The sequence below is a fragment of the Gopherus flavomarginatus genome, chromosome 5, assembly GCF_025201925.1.
Source record: "Gopherus flavomarginatus isolate rGopFla2 chromosome 5, rGopFla2.mat.asm, whole genome shotgun sequence".
In the NCBI taxonomy this organism is placed as follows: domain Eukaryota; kingdom Metazoa; phylum Chordata; order Testudines; family Testudinidae; genus Gopherus; species Gopherus flavomarginatus.
In genome coordinates, this window is record NC_066621.1 from 118,274,078 (window position 1) to 118,292,108 (window position 18,031).

An 18,031-nucleotide genomic window follows, 5' to 3' on the forward strand; every position below is an offset into this window, starting at 1 on the left:
TCCCAGGGGTCGAGAACACGCTGGCGGACAACCTCAGCCGATCCTTCCTCTGCCACGAATGGTCGATCAGACCGGACGTCATCCATTCCATCTTCCAGAGGTGGGGATTTCCCCGCATAGACCTCTTCGCAACCAGGTCCAACAGGAAGTGCCAGGAGTTTTGCTCCTTTCAAGGTCTCTCCCCGGGGTCGATCACGGACGCTTTTCTCCTGCCGTGGACCCGCCATCTCCTGTATGCCTTCCCTCCGTTCCCCCTGGTACACAAGGTCCTGTTGAAGCTGCGCAGAGACAAGGCGCACCTGATCCTGATCGCACCTGCGTGGCCCAGACAGCACTGGTTCACCGCCTTGCTGGACCTATCTGTGGCCCCCCCAATTCACCTTCCTCTCCATCCAGACCTGATTACCCAGAATCATGGCACGCTTCACCACCCGGACCTGCGAGCCCTGCATCTCACGGCGTGGCTCCTGCATGGCTGAGCTCGGCGGAGCTCAGCTGCTCTGCACCGGTCCAACATATACTTCTTAACAGCAGGAAGCCCTCCACTCGCTCTACGTACAGGGCCAAGTGGAAGCGTTTCTCTTGCTGGTGCGCTTCTCAAGGGGTGAACCCTACACAATCCCCAGTTTCCATAATCCTCGACTACCTCTGGTACCTTAAGCAGCAAGACCTAGCAACTTCCTCCTTAAAGGTGCACTTGGCGGCCATTTCAGCCTTCCGACCAGGCAAAGATGGCCGCTCCATATTCTCTCATCCCTTAGTCACCAGATTTCTTAAAGGACTGGAGCGACTATACCCCCCTGTACGCCGCCCTGCCCCTACTTGGGACCTCAACGTAGTCCTGAACAGGCTCATGCTCCCACCATTCGAGCCACTGGCGACGTGCTCGCTCACACACCTATCATGGAAGACGGCTTTCCTGGTAGCCATAACATCGGCCAGACGGGTCTCAGAGCTGAAAGCTCTCACAGTGGACCCACCCTACACCGTCTTCCATAAAGACAAAGTACATCTACGACCCCACCCGACGTTCCTCCCTAAGGTGGTGTCCGCCTTCCATACAAACCAGGACATCTTCCTCCCCGTCTTCTTTCCGAAACCACACTCTTCTCGGCGGGAGCAACAGCTACACTCTTTGGACGTACGTAGAGCGCTTGCTTTCTACATCGAGAGGACCAAGGGGTTTCGGAAGTCCCCTCAGCTGTTCGTGGCGATCGCAGAACGCATGAGAGGGCAACCTATATCCTCTCAGAGGATCTCCTCCTGGGTAACTGCTTGCATCCGCGCATGCTACGACTTAGCTCGTGTCCCCTCTGGCCACCTCACAGCACACTCCACAAGAGCCCAGGCGACATCGGCGGCCTTCCTGGCGCACGTGCCTATACAGGAGATATGTCGTGCGGCGACCTGGTCATCGGTACACACTTTCACCGATCACTATGCATTAGTCAGACAATCTAGAGATGATGCGGCCTTTGGCGTAGCAGTTTTAAATACCGCCACATCTCGCTCCGACCCCACCGCCTAGGTAAGGCTTGGGAATCACCTAACTGGAATGCATATGAGCAATCACTCGAAGAAGAAAAGACGGTTACTTACCTTTGTAACTGTTGTTCTTCGAGATGTGTTGCTCATATCCATTCCAAACCCACCCTCCTTCCCCACTGTCGGAGTAGCCGGCAAGAAGGAACTGAAGGGTGGCCGGGTCGGCTGGGATATATATTGGGCGCCATGGCGGCGCCACTCCAGGGGGCGCCCAGCCGACCCGACTGGGTTGCTAGGGTAAAAGTTTCTCCGACGAACGTGCACGCGGCGCGCGCACACCTAACTGGAATGGATATGAGCAACACATCTCGAAGAACAACAGTTACAAAGGTAAGTAACCGTCTTTTCTTGCTGCTTGGTTTGTTCATATGACACATGTATTGGTATTTTAGGGTTTGGTCTGGCGGCCTCAGCATTTTTCAATATTTGTTGGGGCTCTTCCATTAGAAAGTTGGAATCGCTGAGTGTCGGATGTCGTGATGCTCAGAAGTGGATCATGTTTTCATATGGATTTAACTTTTGATCCTCCAGTGTGCTACAGTGAAGGAGAATTTGCCACTTCGGCTGAGATGGCATTTTGATCATGATGAGCTTGAAACTCAAGCAAGCAGCTTCTCTTCCTACCCTATCAGGAGCCCACTGACTCCCTTTGGAGTGCTTCCCTGTCGAGCCAGCAGAGTTCCTTGCTGGGATGGGGAGAGAATGGGTTGCATTACAGAAAATACAGCAGAAGGAACAGGGGAGCAAAGTACCTACCAGGCAGTACTGCAAGAGGAACAGGGTCAGGGTACATCCCACCATGGTGTGACCTGAGGACTGGGCTGTATTCAGGACAGTGCTGCAAGGAAACATGGGGAGCACAAAGGATGGATTCCAGGCAGGGCTGCAGGTGGACTGGGAAGTAAAGAGATGGGTGAATTCCATAGGTGCCAGACACTGCATGATGAGGGCCACATAAGTACCTAGACAGTGCATGTCTACATGGCCCACGGCAGCAAGCCTCCCAGCCCAGGTCAAAAGACTTGGGCTCCCAATACCACACTAAAAATAGCTGTGCAGACATAGCAGCTCAGGCTCTGAAGCCTGGGGGGAAGGAGGTGGCATTAGAGCTCCAGCCCAGGCCACGACTTCAGAGCACTGTCTCCACGGCAGTTTTTGAGTGCTGGTGTGAGCCCCACAAACCCAAGTACATTGACCTGGGCTGGGAGGCTCGCCACAGGCTTTGGAGAGATGCTCAGAGATCCCATGTAATGTGCAGGGGATTGGGAAGATGGAGTGATTCTCAGAAAAACTGGGGAGCTGTTGGGGATACAGCCTTTGGGTCCTATCCCAGTTTGACCCTGCTTGTCATTTGCCCTGTCAGGTTTCTCTAATCTCTCCCTGGGGGACCAGATGAGCCTCCTGCAGAGTGCCTGGATGGAGATCCTCATCCTGGGCATTGTGTACCGCTCACTGCCCTACGAGGACAAGCTGGTCTACGCCGAGGACTACATCATGGATGAGGAGCATTCGCGCCTGACGGGGCTGCTGGAGCTCTACCTGGCCATCCTGCAGCTGGTGCGCCGGTACAAGAAGCTGAAGGTGGAGAAGGAGGAGTTTGTCACACTCAAGGCCCTGGCCCTTGCCAACTCAGGTAAAACCATGGCCCGGACTGATGTGAGGCTCAGGGAGCCAAGGCCAACATGGATCTAGCACTCTAATATGCTCCTGAAAAGTCAGAGGACCAGTGCCTGGCTATGCTCTGGCTCCTGGTAACAATGAGGCTCTCCACTGGGTCTAACACAGCGCCACTCTCCCACACTGTTTTTCTTTCAGTTTAGAAGTAAATGGAGTACCTGGTGAAAATGTAGGCCTTATCTCCAGGGGTCTGGAAATAGGGTATAGACCTTTTTCCCTCTTAGAATGCTGCTCCCAATATAGGCCCTGGTTGGAGAGGAATGAGTGGCTGGAGCAGGAGTTGAGGTATCAGCCCTTTCACTCTTGAGTCTCCAACTCCAATCTGGCCTCAAGTTCGTTGAGAGGGGGGACTGGCTGGCTTTTGGAGAGAGAACTGCTGAATATGGAGCTTTTGCGCACTAGTGTACTGGATCCAGTCAGACCTAGGTCGGGGGACAGGCTGGATCAGAGAATGGGATATGGAGCCTTTTACCTTGAAGTCACCAGTTCCTATTCAAGCCCAGGTCCGGGAGAGCCGGCTGGCTCTTGGAAAATGAGATTCAGCACTTTTTGTTTCTAAGGCCCTGTTTGAATCTGGCCCAGCTCAGTGGTGACTATAGAGAAGCGAGACTGTAAAAATCAAATTTTACACCCTACTCAAATGTATGGGGTGCTCACCAGTGTGAAATTAGTTGAGGGTTCAAATCCCAGTTGACAAGTGGCCATAACACCAAAACCACCACTACAGTTAGCACTAACTGTCCCCCTTTGTTAGCAGCCTCATCAGAGAAGCCAAGGTCTGAACAGGCCACAGAGAGTAAACTCCACTTCAGCCACAAAATAGGCAGAGGCCCTCCAGAGCAGAGTGAGGTGCACTGGTTGGGATTAGGGCAGTAAGAGCTTGCCCCAAATCACAACAGATAGTGTGTGCTATGCAGCTGAAAAGGTGCTACTCACAAATCTATCCATGAGGAAACAGTGAAAGTCATCAGAGCTGAAGTTACTGCATGATGAGAGCTGCTACTAAGTAAAACATGTTACAAAAGTCTCCGTCTATTATATCTATTCAGTTACCTTTATCAACCAAACTTGCAATCTCCCCAAAGAACAAAATCAGGTTTGTTTGACATGCCTTATTTTCCATAAAATAATGTTGACTGTCAAATGTTATATTCCTATTCTTTATTAATGGAATCATGAATCAGCTTTTCCATTATTTTTCCTAGGACTGAACTCAGGATAACTCGCCTATAATTCCCTGAGCTTGACCTCTTTGAATATTGGCATATTAGCATTCTTCCAGTCTTCTGGATTTTCCCTGGTATTCCAAGATTTATTAAAAAATTTATCAGCGAGACAGAAAGCTCCTGAGCCAAATATTTTAGGATTGTTGGGTACAAGTTATCTGAGCCTACTGATTTTAAAAATGTTCATGCCTAGATGTTGTCTGACATCGTCCTCAGTTACTTATGGACTGGAAAGTAGTTCATCATCCTCAGATAATGAGATTACATCATTCTGCTTCTTTCCAAATACAGAACAGAAATATTTATTGAATACTTCTGCCTTTTCTGCATCATTATTAGCAAGTGCACAATTTCCATCTAGTAATGGAGTACTGTTGCTAGAATTTCTTTTGTTCCTAATATACTTTTTAAATAAATCTTCATTATTGTCCTCAGCCTACCAGCCATGGATTTTTCCCTGATGTCCTTAGTTTCTCTTATCAATTTTCTGCACTTCATCACTTCTAATTTATATTGAGTGCCATCTATTTCCCTCTTTTTCCATTTGTTATGAGTTACTTTTATATTTCTAATTGCTGCCTTTGCTTCACACTGGACCAGGATAGGCTTTTAGCCACAGTGGGCCTCTTTCTTGATTGTGGAATTGTGGCTTTTTGGCAATCTAATAAGCTCTTTATGAAGAAACAGCCTCCAACCTACAAGGAGGGTGCCTCCGTTAGACAAGGAGCAGAAACCAGAGTAGTGATGTGAAGGAAGCTACTGGCCCTAACACCCACCCAGCTGGGCTAAAGTGCTAAGGGGTACCACAGGAGGCTGTTTTGTGGGCTGTGTTCTAAGTGGGGACCTCTGAGCTCAATGCTGCCATCAGGGTTATTTGCAATAGGCACTTCAGTACTTGTTGTTGCACTGTCTTGACCATGCTCATGCCTGGGGCATAAGCAGGGCAGTGCCCAGCTCAGGATATGCTGGAGCAGACAGTCTGTGGGGAGAATTACCATCAGTGACAGAACAATATTTACCATAAAATAAAGCAACCAACTCTCAGCAGCTGCTTTGTGGTTCTGCTTCTCACTCCATGAATCAGGAAAAACAAGAGTAAGGGTTAGAAAACACTGGGCCAAATCCTGCTCTCAGCTACAGGGGTGCAACTGCTTTGACTTCAGTGGGTTGGTGCAGTACAGCTGCAAGCAGAATTTAGTTTTTACAGTCCCGGTATTTCTTACTTGAATGTTTGAAAGTCAACAGTGTGTGAGATCTCCCTGCATGCGTCTGTCTTTTTCCTGTGGGAAAAACAGGATGTGATCATGTAACTAAAAACTGTATCACAATCTGTACCCACAGGCGGTAAATTAAGGTTGCACAGCTGAGCTTAGGCTGACTTTTTAGTACTTAACTTAACGTTAATGTCCTTGTAATGTCACTATGGACTCAATTTCCGTATCGAAGGGCACAGTTGCACAAATGCAGTGAAACATATAAATGCTTGCATGCAAATGGCCAACACCTTCACCTATAGATGTACCTCTGAGCCAGTCCCCACCTTTAGGGATCATAAGCTAATTCAGTTTAAACTAAGTGGAAGGATAAACAAAAATAAGTCTGCAACCAAGGACTTTGATTTCAAAAGGGAATTAGTTAGGGAAGTGGACTGGACTGAAGAACTCAAGGATATGAATGTACAGGAGGCTTGGAATTATTTTGTCAAAGTTGCAGACGCTACATGAAACCTGCATCCCAAGCATGGGGGAAAGAGAGAGAGAGAGAATTCATCCAAACTGGATGAGCAAGCACCTCCAAGAGGTTATTAAGAGAAAGCAGAAAGCCTACAAGGAATGGAAGATGGGACAGATCAGCAAGGAAAGTTACCTCCTGAAGGACAGAAATTTAGAGAAAAAATGAGAACTTCCAAAAGCCAAGCAGAATTGGACATCACAAAGAAAATAAGGCCAATAGTAAAAGGTTATATAGCTATATAAACAATAAGGAGAGTAGAAGTAGGGCTGCTAAGCACTGAGGATAGATTGGAGATGAAAGATAATCTAGGCATGGCCTCTGTTTTCAATAAGGCTAATGAAGAGCTTTGGGAATAGAGGTAGGGTGGCTACTGGGAATGAGGATATGGAAGTAGAAACTACCACATCCGAGGTGGAAGTCAAACTCAAACAGCTTAATGGGACCAAATCAGGGGACCTGGATAATCTCCATAGAAGAATACTAAAGGAACTGCCACATGAAACTACAAGCCCACGAGCAAGGATTTTTAATGAATCTGTAAACTGGAGGGATGGTCATACCCTCTGACTGGAGAATTGCTAATATAGAACCTACTTTTAAGAAAGAGGAAGAAAGTGATCTGGTAAATGACAGGCCTGTTAGTTTGACCTCAATTATACGCAAAGTCTTGGAACAAATTTTGAAAGAAAAAATAATTAAGGATATAGAGATAAACAGTAATTAGAATAAAATACAACATGGTTTTACAAAAGTTAGATCATGCCAGATAAACCTGATCTCCTCCTTCGAGCAGATAACTGATTTTTTAGTCAAAGGAAATGCAGTAGATCTAATCTACCTGGATTCCAGTAAGGCATTTGATACAGTTCCACATGGGAAATTATTAGTTAAATTGGAAAAGATGGGGATTAATGAGAGAACTGAAAGGTGGCTAAAGAATTGTCAGCCTGGAGGGAGGTTACTAGTGGAGTTCCTCAGAGATCAGTGTTGGGACCAATCTTATTTAACATTTTCATTAATGACCTTGGCACAAAAAGTGGGAGCATGCTAATAAAATCTGTGGATGACACAAAGTTGGGAGGTATTGCCAATATGAAGGAGGATCAGAATAGCATACAAGAAAATCTAGAGTATGTTGAAAACTGGAGTACTAGAAATGGGATAAAATGTAATAGTGCAAAATGCAATGTTATGCATGTAGGGACTAACACCAAGAATTTTTGCTATAAGCTGGAGACATATCAGTTGGAAGCAACAGAGAAGGAGAAAGACCTGGGTTCATTGGCTGACCACAGGATGACTATGAGCCACCAATGTGATGCAGCCATGAAAAAGGCTAATGCAATCCTAGAATGCATCAGGCAAGGTATTTCCAGCAGAGAGAGGGAAAATGTTATTGCCCTTACACAAGGCACTGTTGAGACCTTATCTGGAATACTATGTGCAGTGCTAGTCTCCCATGTTTAAGAAAGATGAATTCAAACTGGAACAGGTGCAGAGAAGAGCTACTAGGATGACCAGAGTAATGGAAAACCTAGTTTACGAGAGGAGACTGAAGGAGCTTGACCTGTTTAGCCTAACCAAACAAAAGCTGAGGGGAGATATGACTGCACTCTATAAATAATGGAGAGGCATTATTTATGTTAAGCGCCATTGTTGACACAAGACCAAATGGATATAAACTGGCTCTCAACAAGTTAAGGCTTGAAATTAGACAAAGTTTTCTAACGATCAAAGGAGTGAAGTTCTGGAATAGGCTTCCAAGTGGAGGAATGGGGCCAAAAAACCTAACTAGCTTCAAGACTGAACTTGATGTTTTTAAGGAAGTAAACACTAATGGGAAATGTGTGATCTTGGGAGACTTTAACTTCTCAGAAATAGACTGGAGGACAAGTGCTAGCAAGAATAGTAGGGCTCAAATTTTTCTGGATGTGATAGCAGATGGATTTCTTCACCAAGTAGTTGAAGAACCGACAAGAGGGGATGCCATTTTAGATTTGGTTTTGGTGAGTAGTGAGGACCTCATAGAAGAAATGGTTGTAGGGGACAACCTTGGTTCGAGTGATCATGAGCTAATTCAGTTCAAACCAGATGAAAGGATAAACAAAAAAAGATCTGGGACTAGGGTGTTTGATTTCAAAAGGGCTAACTTTAAAGAATTAAGGAAATTAGTTAGGGAAGTGGACTGGACTGAAGAACTTGTGGATCTAAATGCGGAGGAGGCCTGGAATTACTTTAAGTCACAGCTGCAGAAACTATCGCAAGCCTGCATCCCAAGAAAGAGGAAAAAAACCATAGGCAGGAGTTGTAGACCAAGCTGGATAAGCAAGCATCTCAGAGAGGTGATTAAGAAAAAGCAAAAAGCCTACAAGGAGTGGAAGAAGGGTGGGATTAGCAAGGAAAGCTACCTTAGTGAGGTCAGAACATGTAGGGATAAAGTGAGAAAGGCTAAAAGCCAAGTAGAGTTGAACCTTGCAAAGGGAATTAAAACCAATAGTAAAAGGTTCTATAGCCATATAAATAAGAAGAAAACGAAGAAAGAAGAAGTGGGACCTCTAAACACTGAGGATGGAAAGGAGGTTAAGGATAACCTAGGCATGGCCCAATATCTAAATAAGTACTTTGCCTCAGTCTTTAATAAGGCTAATGAAGAGCTTAGGGGTAATGGAAGGATGACAAACGGGAATGAGGATATGGAGGTGGATATTAGCACATCTGAGGTAGAAGCCATACTTGAACAGCTTAATGGGACAAACTTGGAGGGCCCAGATAATCTTCATCCGAGAATATTAAAGGAACTGGCGCATGAAATTGCAAGCCCGTTAGCGAGAATTTTTAATGAATCGGTAAACTCAGGGGTTGTACCGTACAACTGGAGAATTGCTAACGTAGTTCCTATCTTTAAGAAAGGGAGAAAGAGTGATCCGAGTAACTATAGGCCTGTTAGTTTGATATCTGTAGTATGTAAGGTCTTGGAAAAAATTTTGAAGAAGAAAGTAGTTAAGGACATTGAGGTCAATGGTAATTGGGACAAATTACAACATGGTTTTACTAAAGGTAGATCATGCCAAACCAACCTGATCTCCTTCTTTGAGAAGGTGACAGATTATTTAGACAAAGGAAATGCGGTAGACCTAATTTACTTCGATTTCAGTAAGGCATTTGACACGGTTCCACATGCGGAATTATTAGTCAAATTGGAAAAGATGGGGATCAATGTGAAAATTGAAAGGTGGATAAGGAACTGGTTAAAGGGGAGACTACAATGGGTCGTACTGAAGGGTGAACTGTCAGGCTGGAAGGAGGTTACTAGTGGAGTTCCTCAAGGATCGGTTTTGGGACCAATCTTATTTAACCTTTTTATTACTGACCTTGGCACAAAAAGCGGGAATGTGCTAATAAAGTTTGCGGATGACACGAAGCTGGGGGGTATTGCTAACACGGAGAAGGACCGAGATATCATACAGGAAGATCTGGATGACCTTGTAAACTGGAGTAATAGTAGGATGAAATTTAATAGTGAAAAGTGCAAGGTCATGCACTTAGGGATTAATAATAAGAACTTTAGATATACATTAGGGACGCATCAGTTGGAAGCAACAGAGGAGGAGAGGGACCTTGGAGTATTGCTAGATCACAGGATGACTATGAGCCGCCAATGTGATATGGCCGTTAAAAAAGCTAATGCGGTTTTAGGATGCATCAGGCGAGGTATTTCCAGCAAAGATAAGGAGGTGTTAGTACCGTTATATAAGGCACTGGTGAGACCCCACCTGGAATACTGTGTGCAGTTCTGGTCTCCCATGTTTAAGAAGGATGAATTCAAACTGTAACAGATTCAGAGACGGACTACTAGGATGATCCGAGGAATGGAAAACCTGTCATATGAAAGGAGACTCAAAGAGCTTGGCTTGTTTAGTCTAGCCAAAAGAAGGCTGAGGGGGGATATGCTTGCTCTTTATAAATATATCAGAGGGATTAATATTAGGGAGGGAGAGGAATTATTTAAGCTTAGTACCAAGGTAGACACAAAAACAAATGGGTATAAACTGGACACTAGGAAGTTTAGACTTGAAATTAGACGAAGGTTTCTAACCATTAGGGGAGTGAAGTTCTGGAACAGCCTTCCAAGGGGAGTAGTGGGGGCAAAAGACATATCTGGCTTTAAGATTAAGCTTGATAAGTTTATGGAAGGGATGGTATGATGGGATAGCCTAATTTTGGCAATTGATCCTTGATTATCAGCAGATAAGTATGCCCAGCGGTCGGTGAGGGGATGTTGGATGGGATGGAATCTGAGTTACTGCAGAGAATTCTTTTCTGAGTGCTGGCTGGTGAGTCTTGCCCACATGCTCAGGGTTTAGCTGATCGCCATATTTGGAGTCAGGAAGGAATTTTCCTCCGGGGCAGATTGGCAGAGGCCCTGGAGGTTTTTCGCCTTCCTCTGCAGCGTGGGGCATGGATCACTTGCTGGTGGATTCTCTGCAGCTTTGAGGTCTTCAAACCACAATCTGAAGATTTCAATAACTCAGACATAGGTTAGGGGTTTGTTATAGAAGTGGATGGGTAGGGTTCTGTGGCCTGCTTTGTGCAGGGGGTCAGACTAGATGATAACATTGGTCCCTTCTGACCCTAGAATCTATGAATCTATGAATCAGTGCAGAAGGGCTGGTATGATGAAATTGCTTACAATGGCATGTGGCCCATCCGCAACTGCTACTAGCAAAAATCCTCAGTAGCCAGAGATGGGACACTAGCTGGGGAGGGCTCCGAGTTATTACAGAGAATTCTTTCCCAGGTGTCTACTTGGTGGGTCTTGCCCACATGCTCATTTCCCCCAGGTCAGAGACCCTGGGGGTTTTTCACCTTCCTCTGCAGCACAGGCATGGGTCACTAGCTGGTTTAAACTAAAGACTCAAATTTAGAGAGACTCCACCATTTACTCTAAATTATTATTTGAGGACTTCAATAATTCAGCCAGAGGTTATGAGTCTATTAAAGGAGGGGGGGTGTGTGTGTGTAGGATTGCCAATTTTGGTTGTACATGGTCCTGGAGGTTTCATCACATTAAAGATTAATCTTTAATTCCTGGATACTCCAGGACAATCCTGGAGCATTGGTATGTGTGTGAGGGTCTGTGGCCTGCAATGTGCAGGTCAGACTAGATGATCACAATGGTCCCTTCTGACCTTAAAGTCTATGTTCAGAAGCCAAGTGACTCAGCTGGACACAGAGAGGGGATTGCTGGGAGACAGCTTCCACTGCTGGAGCCCTGGCAGATCACTAGCCCTTTTTGTGGGTAAAGCTACAAGGAGATGCTATGTGGGACTACTGGAGGGAATGAGTGTGGTTTTATTTGGAGAATAACAACAGATAAAGAGCAGTGAAGACCACCATTTCCCAATACTTCATTCTAAACATCCCAGCAGGGAGCAGGTTCTGACTCGCCAATTGTCCTGTTACTCCGTGCTGTGTGTGTCACAGTGTCAGCCACTCCCACCCAGAGCCTAAGCATTCTGAGGAAGGGGAAAAACCCAAAGGGGCAGAGATTCATTTAAATTCTAGTGCTGAGGGGCTCCCTGCAGTTTAGCCCAGAGCCCTAGTTAGTTAGGGGCGTCTCATCCTGTCTGTAACCATATCCCTTTATTCCCTGCAGCTGCCCCGCCTGAAGACATAGTGTTGAGGTGATTTGAGCACAGTTCTGCAGCAAGGGATGAACTGTGCCGCAAATTCTGTGATGGTAGAACATGGAGACCCCTGCTCCTATGGGGCCCCAGGGTGCCAGCTTAAACTAAACTTTTATTGTTGGGGGAGGTAATAGGCCCTGCTTGCAGCAACTTGGACAGACTGGCTGTCCATTATCACACGTGCACTCTGTCTCCCATCCACGGAGCTCTGCAGAAGTGCAGGCATGGCTCTTGCTGAATGCACATTAGGAGGGAGTCCTTAGATTACCATGCTTTATGCCCCTGTGGGCCACAGCCTGGCAGCCTCCCTCCTCGTTGGTGCTCTAGCAGCTGTAAAAATTCATAGCCATTGATTTTGTAATTAACAGTTCATCAATGTAATCAACACTGGCTTGCTGATGGATTGCTGGGAAATTAATCCTGCAATGTTGTTTTAGTTTTTGCAGGCCGCTGCAGATTTGGAGCTCTTCTCAGCATAGAGAAGGGCAATGGGCAGAACGGGTTTGGGATGCAGCTGGGTCTTTCTAAAAGAAACACAGAGGGGAAGAAATGGGAAATACATTGCTGCTAGGGCTCTTCAGCCTATAGAAATCAGCTGGCGAAGAGAAGCAGCACTGTTACGCTGATTCACGTATCATACAAGAGTACCTGGTATATAAAGCACAGCTAGGTACATGATTCCACGTGATCCCACTGTCCCTAAGGGAATGAACACAGGGAGTGTGAGTTGGGGCACAGAGCTAGTGATAAGGAGTCAGATCTGGTGTTCTCCTTTGAAGCTGACTTGCTGCACTATGGACAAGTCACTTAGCAGATCTGTGTCTCAGTTTACCCATCTGTAACACACCTCCCTCTGAGCTGGGGTTTGAGGCTTATCTGTAAAGCTCACTGAGACTGGCAAAGTGCAATTGTAAGCACTCACCTGACGGACAAAAACTGCCATGTGCCTCAGCTAGACTGTGCAGCCACTCCAGTCACACTGTTCAGCAAATGCAGCGGACGGGGGGGAGCCACAAAGCCGCTGTGGAGAAAGGATAGTTTTATTTTTGCTGGTTAAAAGCCACACTGGCGCCACTCTGTGAGCCTCTGCTCCACCATGTCCTGAGCTGGGTATGGCCCTGCCAGTACTCCAGGAAGGGTTTCCATCTCTCTGCCACCCCGAGCAGCTGCTCAGCAATTAGTTCACACAGATGAAGCTCTGTGGAAGTGTTAATTATACCTACTGCGATCACTCCTGATTGGTGGCACATCAGCAGCCCCTCACTCTTCATGCCACTCCCCCTCAGGAACACAGGGGGCTGGTAGGCACGGGAGTAGCCAAGTACCCATCCTAACCTCAAGCTAGCATTGTTCTTGCACAGCTCTCTAGCCCACCTGTAGAAGTGGCTTGTTTATAATGTAATTCACCAGCCACCCTTTGCAACCCTACTCGCCCCTGAGCACCCACTGCCAGAGTACCGCAAAGCCTGGCACAGGCAGCCACGCTGGGGGCACACCTGCCCTGCCAGCTCTTCTCCCAGGGGCCCTGATGCTTCCTACCCGTGAGCTACTTTCCAGAAGCCGCAGCACTGACAAAGCCTTAGATTCAAATGAAGAATGCAGTTCTGGTTTTTGACCATTGCTCTTTGCTATCCGTTCCCCCCCTTGCAGATTCCATGCACATAGAGGACATGGAGGCGGTGCAGAAACTCCAGGACCTTCTCCATGAAGCCCTGCAGGACTACGAGCTGAGTCAGCGCCACGAGGAGCCAAGGCGGGCGGGCAAGCTGTTGCTGACCTTGCCCCTCCTGCGTCAGACAGCCGCCAAAGCGGTGCAGCACTTCTACAGCATCAAACTGCAGGGCAAGGTCCCCATGCACAAACTCTTCCTAGAAATGCTAGAGGCCAAGGTCTGACGGCCCTGGTGCCAGCCCTCAGTGGCCGGGGAACAAACTAGAAACAAAGACGCAGACACAGAGCAATCCAAACAGCAGCAGGGGTCGGCTTTTATCTCCAATCATTTATTATGGAAGAATTATGTAATGTCCAGCTGTCGGCCTGCTTGCCTGCCTGCCTGCCTGTCTGCAGCATCTCATGTACAGAGGGGGAAACTTTTAATCAGTCACCTGTTTCTCTGTTTTTGTTTTTGCTGTAGGAAGTACCAGAGCGTGCTCGCGCTCATGCACCTGCAGAAGGGGCTGGAGGGAATGTGGGCCCCTGAGCAGTTACGCTCTCTGCCCTAGCTGGGGAAGCCTGTTCCCCAGCTCCCTCCTCCAACTCTGGAGAGGGAAGGGGGGAATTGAAGCAGGAGCTGAAGAAGCAAAGCGTCACTAGTCTTCATCTACTGGTGGTGTGAGGGTGGAGGCAGAGAGGGCAACTCCTGATGTTTGTCATCTCATTCCAGCTCACAGGCCCATGGGGCAGGTGCTTGTTTAGAGAAGAGCCTCATGGGACCTCTTCACTCAAAAATGGTTGCCTCCTGAACTCCTCTAGTGACACATAACACATGTACATAGAGGCTCCGCTTCCTATTGGGAACGATGCTCCTGCCTATGTAAAATAATCCATGATCTTGTACAGTGTGTCATTACGCCTGGCTATTGTAATCTTGGGGCAATCCCACATTCCCACAGGCTAGTCAAGGGGGAGGCTCCATGTTTCAGAGAATGCAAGTCCTCACTCTCGGGATGACCCTGATATTTTGCTCCGGTGCTGGATTCCCATGATAGTCTCTGCATCCTCACACATGGTGCTAATTAAAATCCCCCAATTTCCACCATGCAGAGCATCAAATCTGCCTCGTCAACTCCGAAAATAGTCCTTCCCCCACTCACATGACACAAATATCTGTCTGCAATAACAGGGCCCAAATGTAAATATCCCCCTCTCCCACCCAGGGATTGCCCATCCATTTTTGCAAGAATGGATGTTTGCCTCCATAGCTGCTTGGACTTTACTTCACTCACTAGTTGGGAACAAAGGGAATTGTCCTTTGGAGAAAACTATGTACTGCAGGCCTGGGAAGCTGCTAGTTGGTGCCAACTGAAAACACATTTAAATGGAGTCATTTAATCCCCGACTCCCACATACCATTGGCCATGTCCCTTGCCTCCCTTCCACCCCCAAAATAATCAACAGTCCATCTCGGACTGCTCTATGGCCTCGTGAGGCCTCATGGGGCTAGCTCCAAAAGAAAATATTTCTTTTCAAGAAACATTCATGGAGAACGTTTGTGCCTCACTCCTAGGGTTGTCCTACTCCCCACCTCTAACCAGGTTCCTAAAGTGGTTTTCTAGAGGGGAACTTGGGTGGCTGAAGAAATTGGGGGAGGAGTTTGTAACTATCTCTTCTAGGGCACTTGTTCAACGCCAGCCTGACACAGTGATGGCTGAAAATTTTCTTCTGGCACCAGATTTGGGATGGGTGAAGAGTCTTGGTTAATTTGTGCATCTTAAAACTACCAGCACTCATTGAGCCCTTGCTGGCAGTCTCAGGAGAAAGGCTATGACCTGACAGAGCGGTTCACTCTGAGGCAAGGGTGAGGCACATTAGCAAACAGTATAGTGAAGAGTGATCTCCATGAGAGAAGCAGGCGTCATTGTCCAGGGCTGTCATTCAAACTACTTTTGCCAGTGCTACACTCACTCCCTTTCTGGATCAACCACATTAGAGAACAGACAGGACACCCCACTGCAAGGCTTAACTGGCAGAGCCAGCAACCACTTGGGAGATGTGCATCCACTTCCTCAAGGCCGAGAATGGACAGCAGCCTTGTGCTTCGAACAGACTCTGATGTTGCTCACTAGCTGCTCTGGAAACAGAGAGAGACTTTGATTGTATAAAACATCCACATAATGCTCTGTGACCTGAGACGGGAAACACATGTTGTCGGCGTGTAGCCAGCTCTGAGTACATGCTGCACCTTAGCAGCTGTTTCTAGCTGTGTAGCATCAGGTAATTTTACTCACAAGCTGGGATGGGCTCTCCCCAGCACTGTGGCCAATACCCTGGATTCAGTGCCTGTCAATGCCACTTCCACCTGGAGCTCTGCAGGCAGCTGCACTGACCTCTGTTTTGAGCAAGCATGGCCATGCCTCTTCTGTGCAAAGCACCCTGGTGCAGACCTTGCTGTGGAAGCCCTCAGAAGTGAATTAACATCAGTGGCCTCAGCCACAGGGCCATGGCGGGAGCCTTACCTCTTTGTTGCAAAAGGGCTTTTCCTACACTACTCGTGGTGGGACAGTTGTTGAGTCGTTAAGGGAACGTGAGCCCCTCAGGAGGGAGAAGAGAGGAAGGAAGGAGCTGCTGAATCTAGGTCCCGTCCCCCCGAGGCTGCTGGCTAGTTCGGCCTGAAGAGTTTAGTGGTGTAATTCTTGTAGTGATAGGGAAGTGTAAAACTTTTGAAGGTGCTTTCTGCAGTTACCACCTCACCTTTCTCCCCTAACATGCTACCAGTGGAGATAAGCAGCGCCTAAAGCAGGCTGCATGTACACACTCTGCCCTCAGAAGAGCTGCAGGACTCCTTCTCGATTTTAATCTGCATAACCCTTGAGCCCATCAGGTCCCCTCACACCCATAGCTCCAAGATGACAGACCTTGGACCAAGCCATATAAGTATCTCAATGGGCTGGAAAAACCAATCAGAGTGTTAATGAATCGCTTTGCCTCTAAGCAAGAGCTGTGATCTCCCCCACCAGAAATGCAAAGGGAACACATGCCTGGAACAACCCCCACCCCCAACAGCTCCCCACCTTCTTTAACTAGGAAACAAGGCCACAGCTCTTTAGCACATGAGGTTGTCATAGGAAACCTACACCCAGGCTTACTCTAACCAGCCAATATAGCACGATGACAGCAGTACTTTAGACTATGGGGATGGATGCCCAGAAGAGCAATGGCATTTGGGTTTATGGGTGTGTCACACTCCAGGCCTGTCACACTTTGAGAGAGCCTAGGGGGGGCTGCAGTGACTGCTTAGGCTAGTGTACGCTCAGCAACATCTCACACACACAGTTAGCAATGTAACAATCTAGCCTTTAAATAGGAAAGAGGTTCTAGGACAGATTCCCTGGGAGTCGTGTAGGGAATTCATGCCTAGTGTAAGAGTCATTGATCCAGTCCTGTACTACTGTAACGTCACATGGTGTAGGAGATGCTGGAATCCAAACTTTGGGATGCATGTGGTTACTAAATGCCTGCAATTAGTTTAAAACAAGACACAGAGGTAAGTGCCTCAACAAGTGTGCATAACCATGAAGCTCAATCCACCATTCACTCACACTAATAGGCGCTGCATCACACAGCTCCCGCTCACTACGTACCACACACTACAAAGCTTTGCATAGGCAGATAAACTAAATAGCTGCCAGCTGCTACAGACCTACTCAAGAGGGGACAGCGCCTCTTAGACAGTCACATTCCTCCTGGAAAACCGAGGTCTCTGGCCTCTGGTGCAAAACAAATTGCACAGGGATCAATTCAGATAAATGGTGAAACACTGCATGGAACTATGTTTCTGGGCAAACACGGGCATTACCTTACAGTGAAACTATGAAGCTACAGAAGAAACACTGAACCACAACCTAGCAGTACAGTTCATGCCAAATAGGGGGCGTGATTCTCTCTCATTAACCTGACTGCATCAATTTTTGAACTATTACAAACATATTATAAAATCATGCTGCACCAGAAATATGTAAGCAACTATTAAAGGAAAAATCACTGAGACAGACCGTAAAATGTAACTGGCTGAGCTGAGAAAGAGCTTCCACCATGTATCCACAAGCTACAACCAGACACATGGTCAAAGTCCATTTGAGGCTGTGAGAATGATGCAGGGAGTTAAAGAGTGCAATAAACAGTATCTATTTTACTCAACTATTATCTGCTCCTGAAAAACTGTTAAATAAATTGTATTCTTGTGGTACAGGACATTTCAACCAAAACAACAAATAAAACACAGACATGTACAAACTAAGCCAGTCAAGGTGATGTTTATTGGGTTTCTGAAATGCTCCCTCCTTTGCTTACGGCAGGTGGTGTTTTGCAGTGCACTGCAGGGTAACTATTCCCCTTTCACTTTGTACAGAGCACTATGAGAAAAGGTTTAGAAAAGTCTGACCTACGAGGAAAGATTAAAACAAAACTGGACACGTTTTATCTTAAGAAAAGACACCTGAGGGG

At 47.0% G+C, this 18,031-nt stretch overlaps 1 protein-coding gene across 1 annotated transcript in view; it reads left to right on the plus strand.

Moving 5' to 3' along the window:
* The window catches only part of LOC127052406 (steroid hormone receptor ERR2), a 37,346-nt gene extending 19,544 nt beyond the window's left edge, over positions 1-17,802 (plus strand). The window contains exons 4-5 of the mRNA XM_050956002.1: positions 2,909-3,178; positions 13,520-17,802. Coding sequence (XP_050811959.1) covers positions 2,909-3,178; positions 13,520-13,764 — 515 coding nt within the window. The 3' untranslated portion in view covers positions 13,765-17,802. The remainder of the gene's footprint in view (positions 1-2,908; positions 3,179-13,519) is intronic.
* The last annotated feature ends 229 nt before the right edge of the window (positions 17,803-18,031 follow it).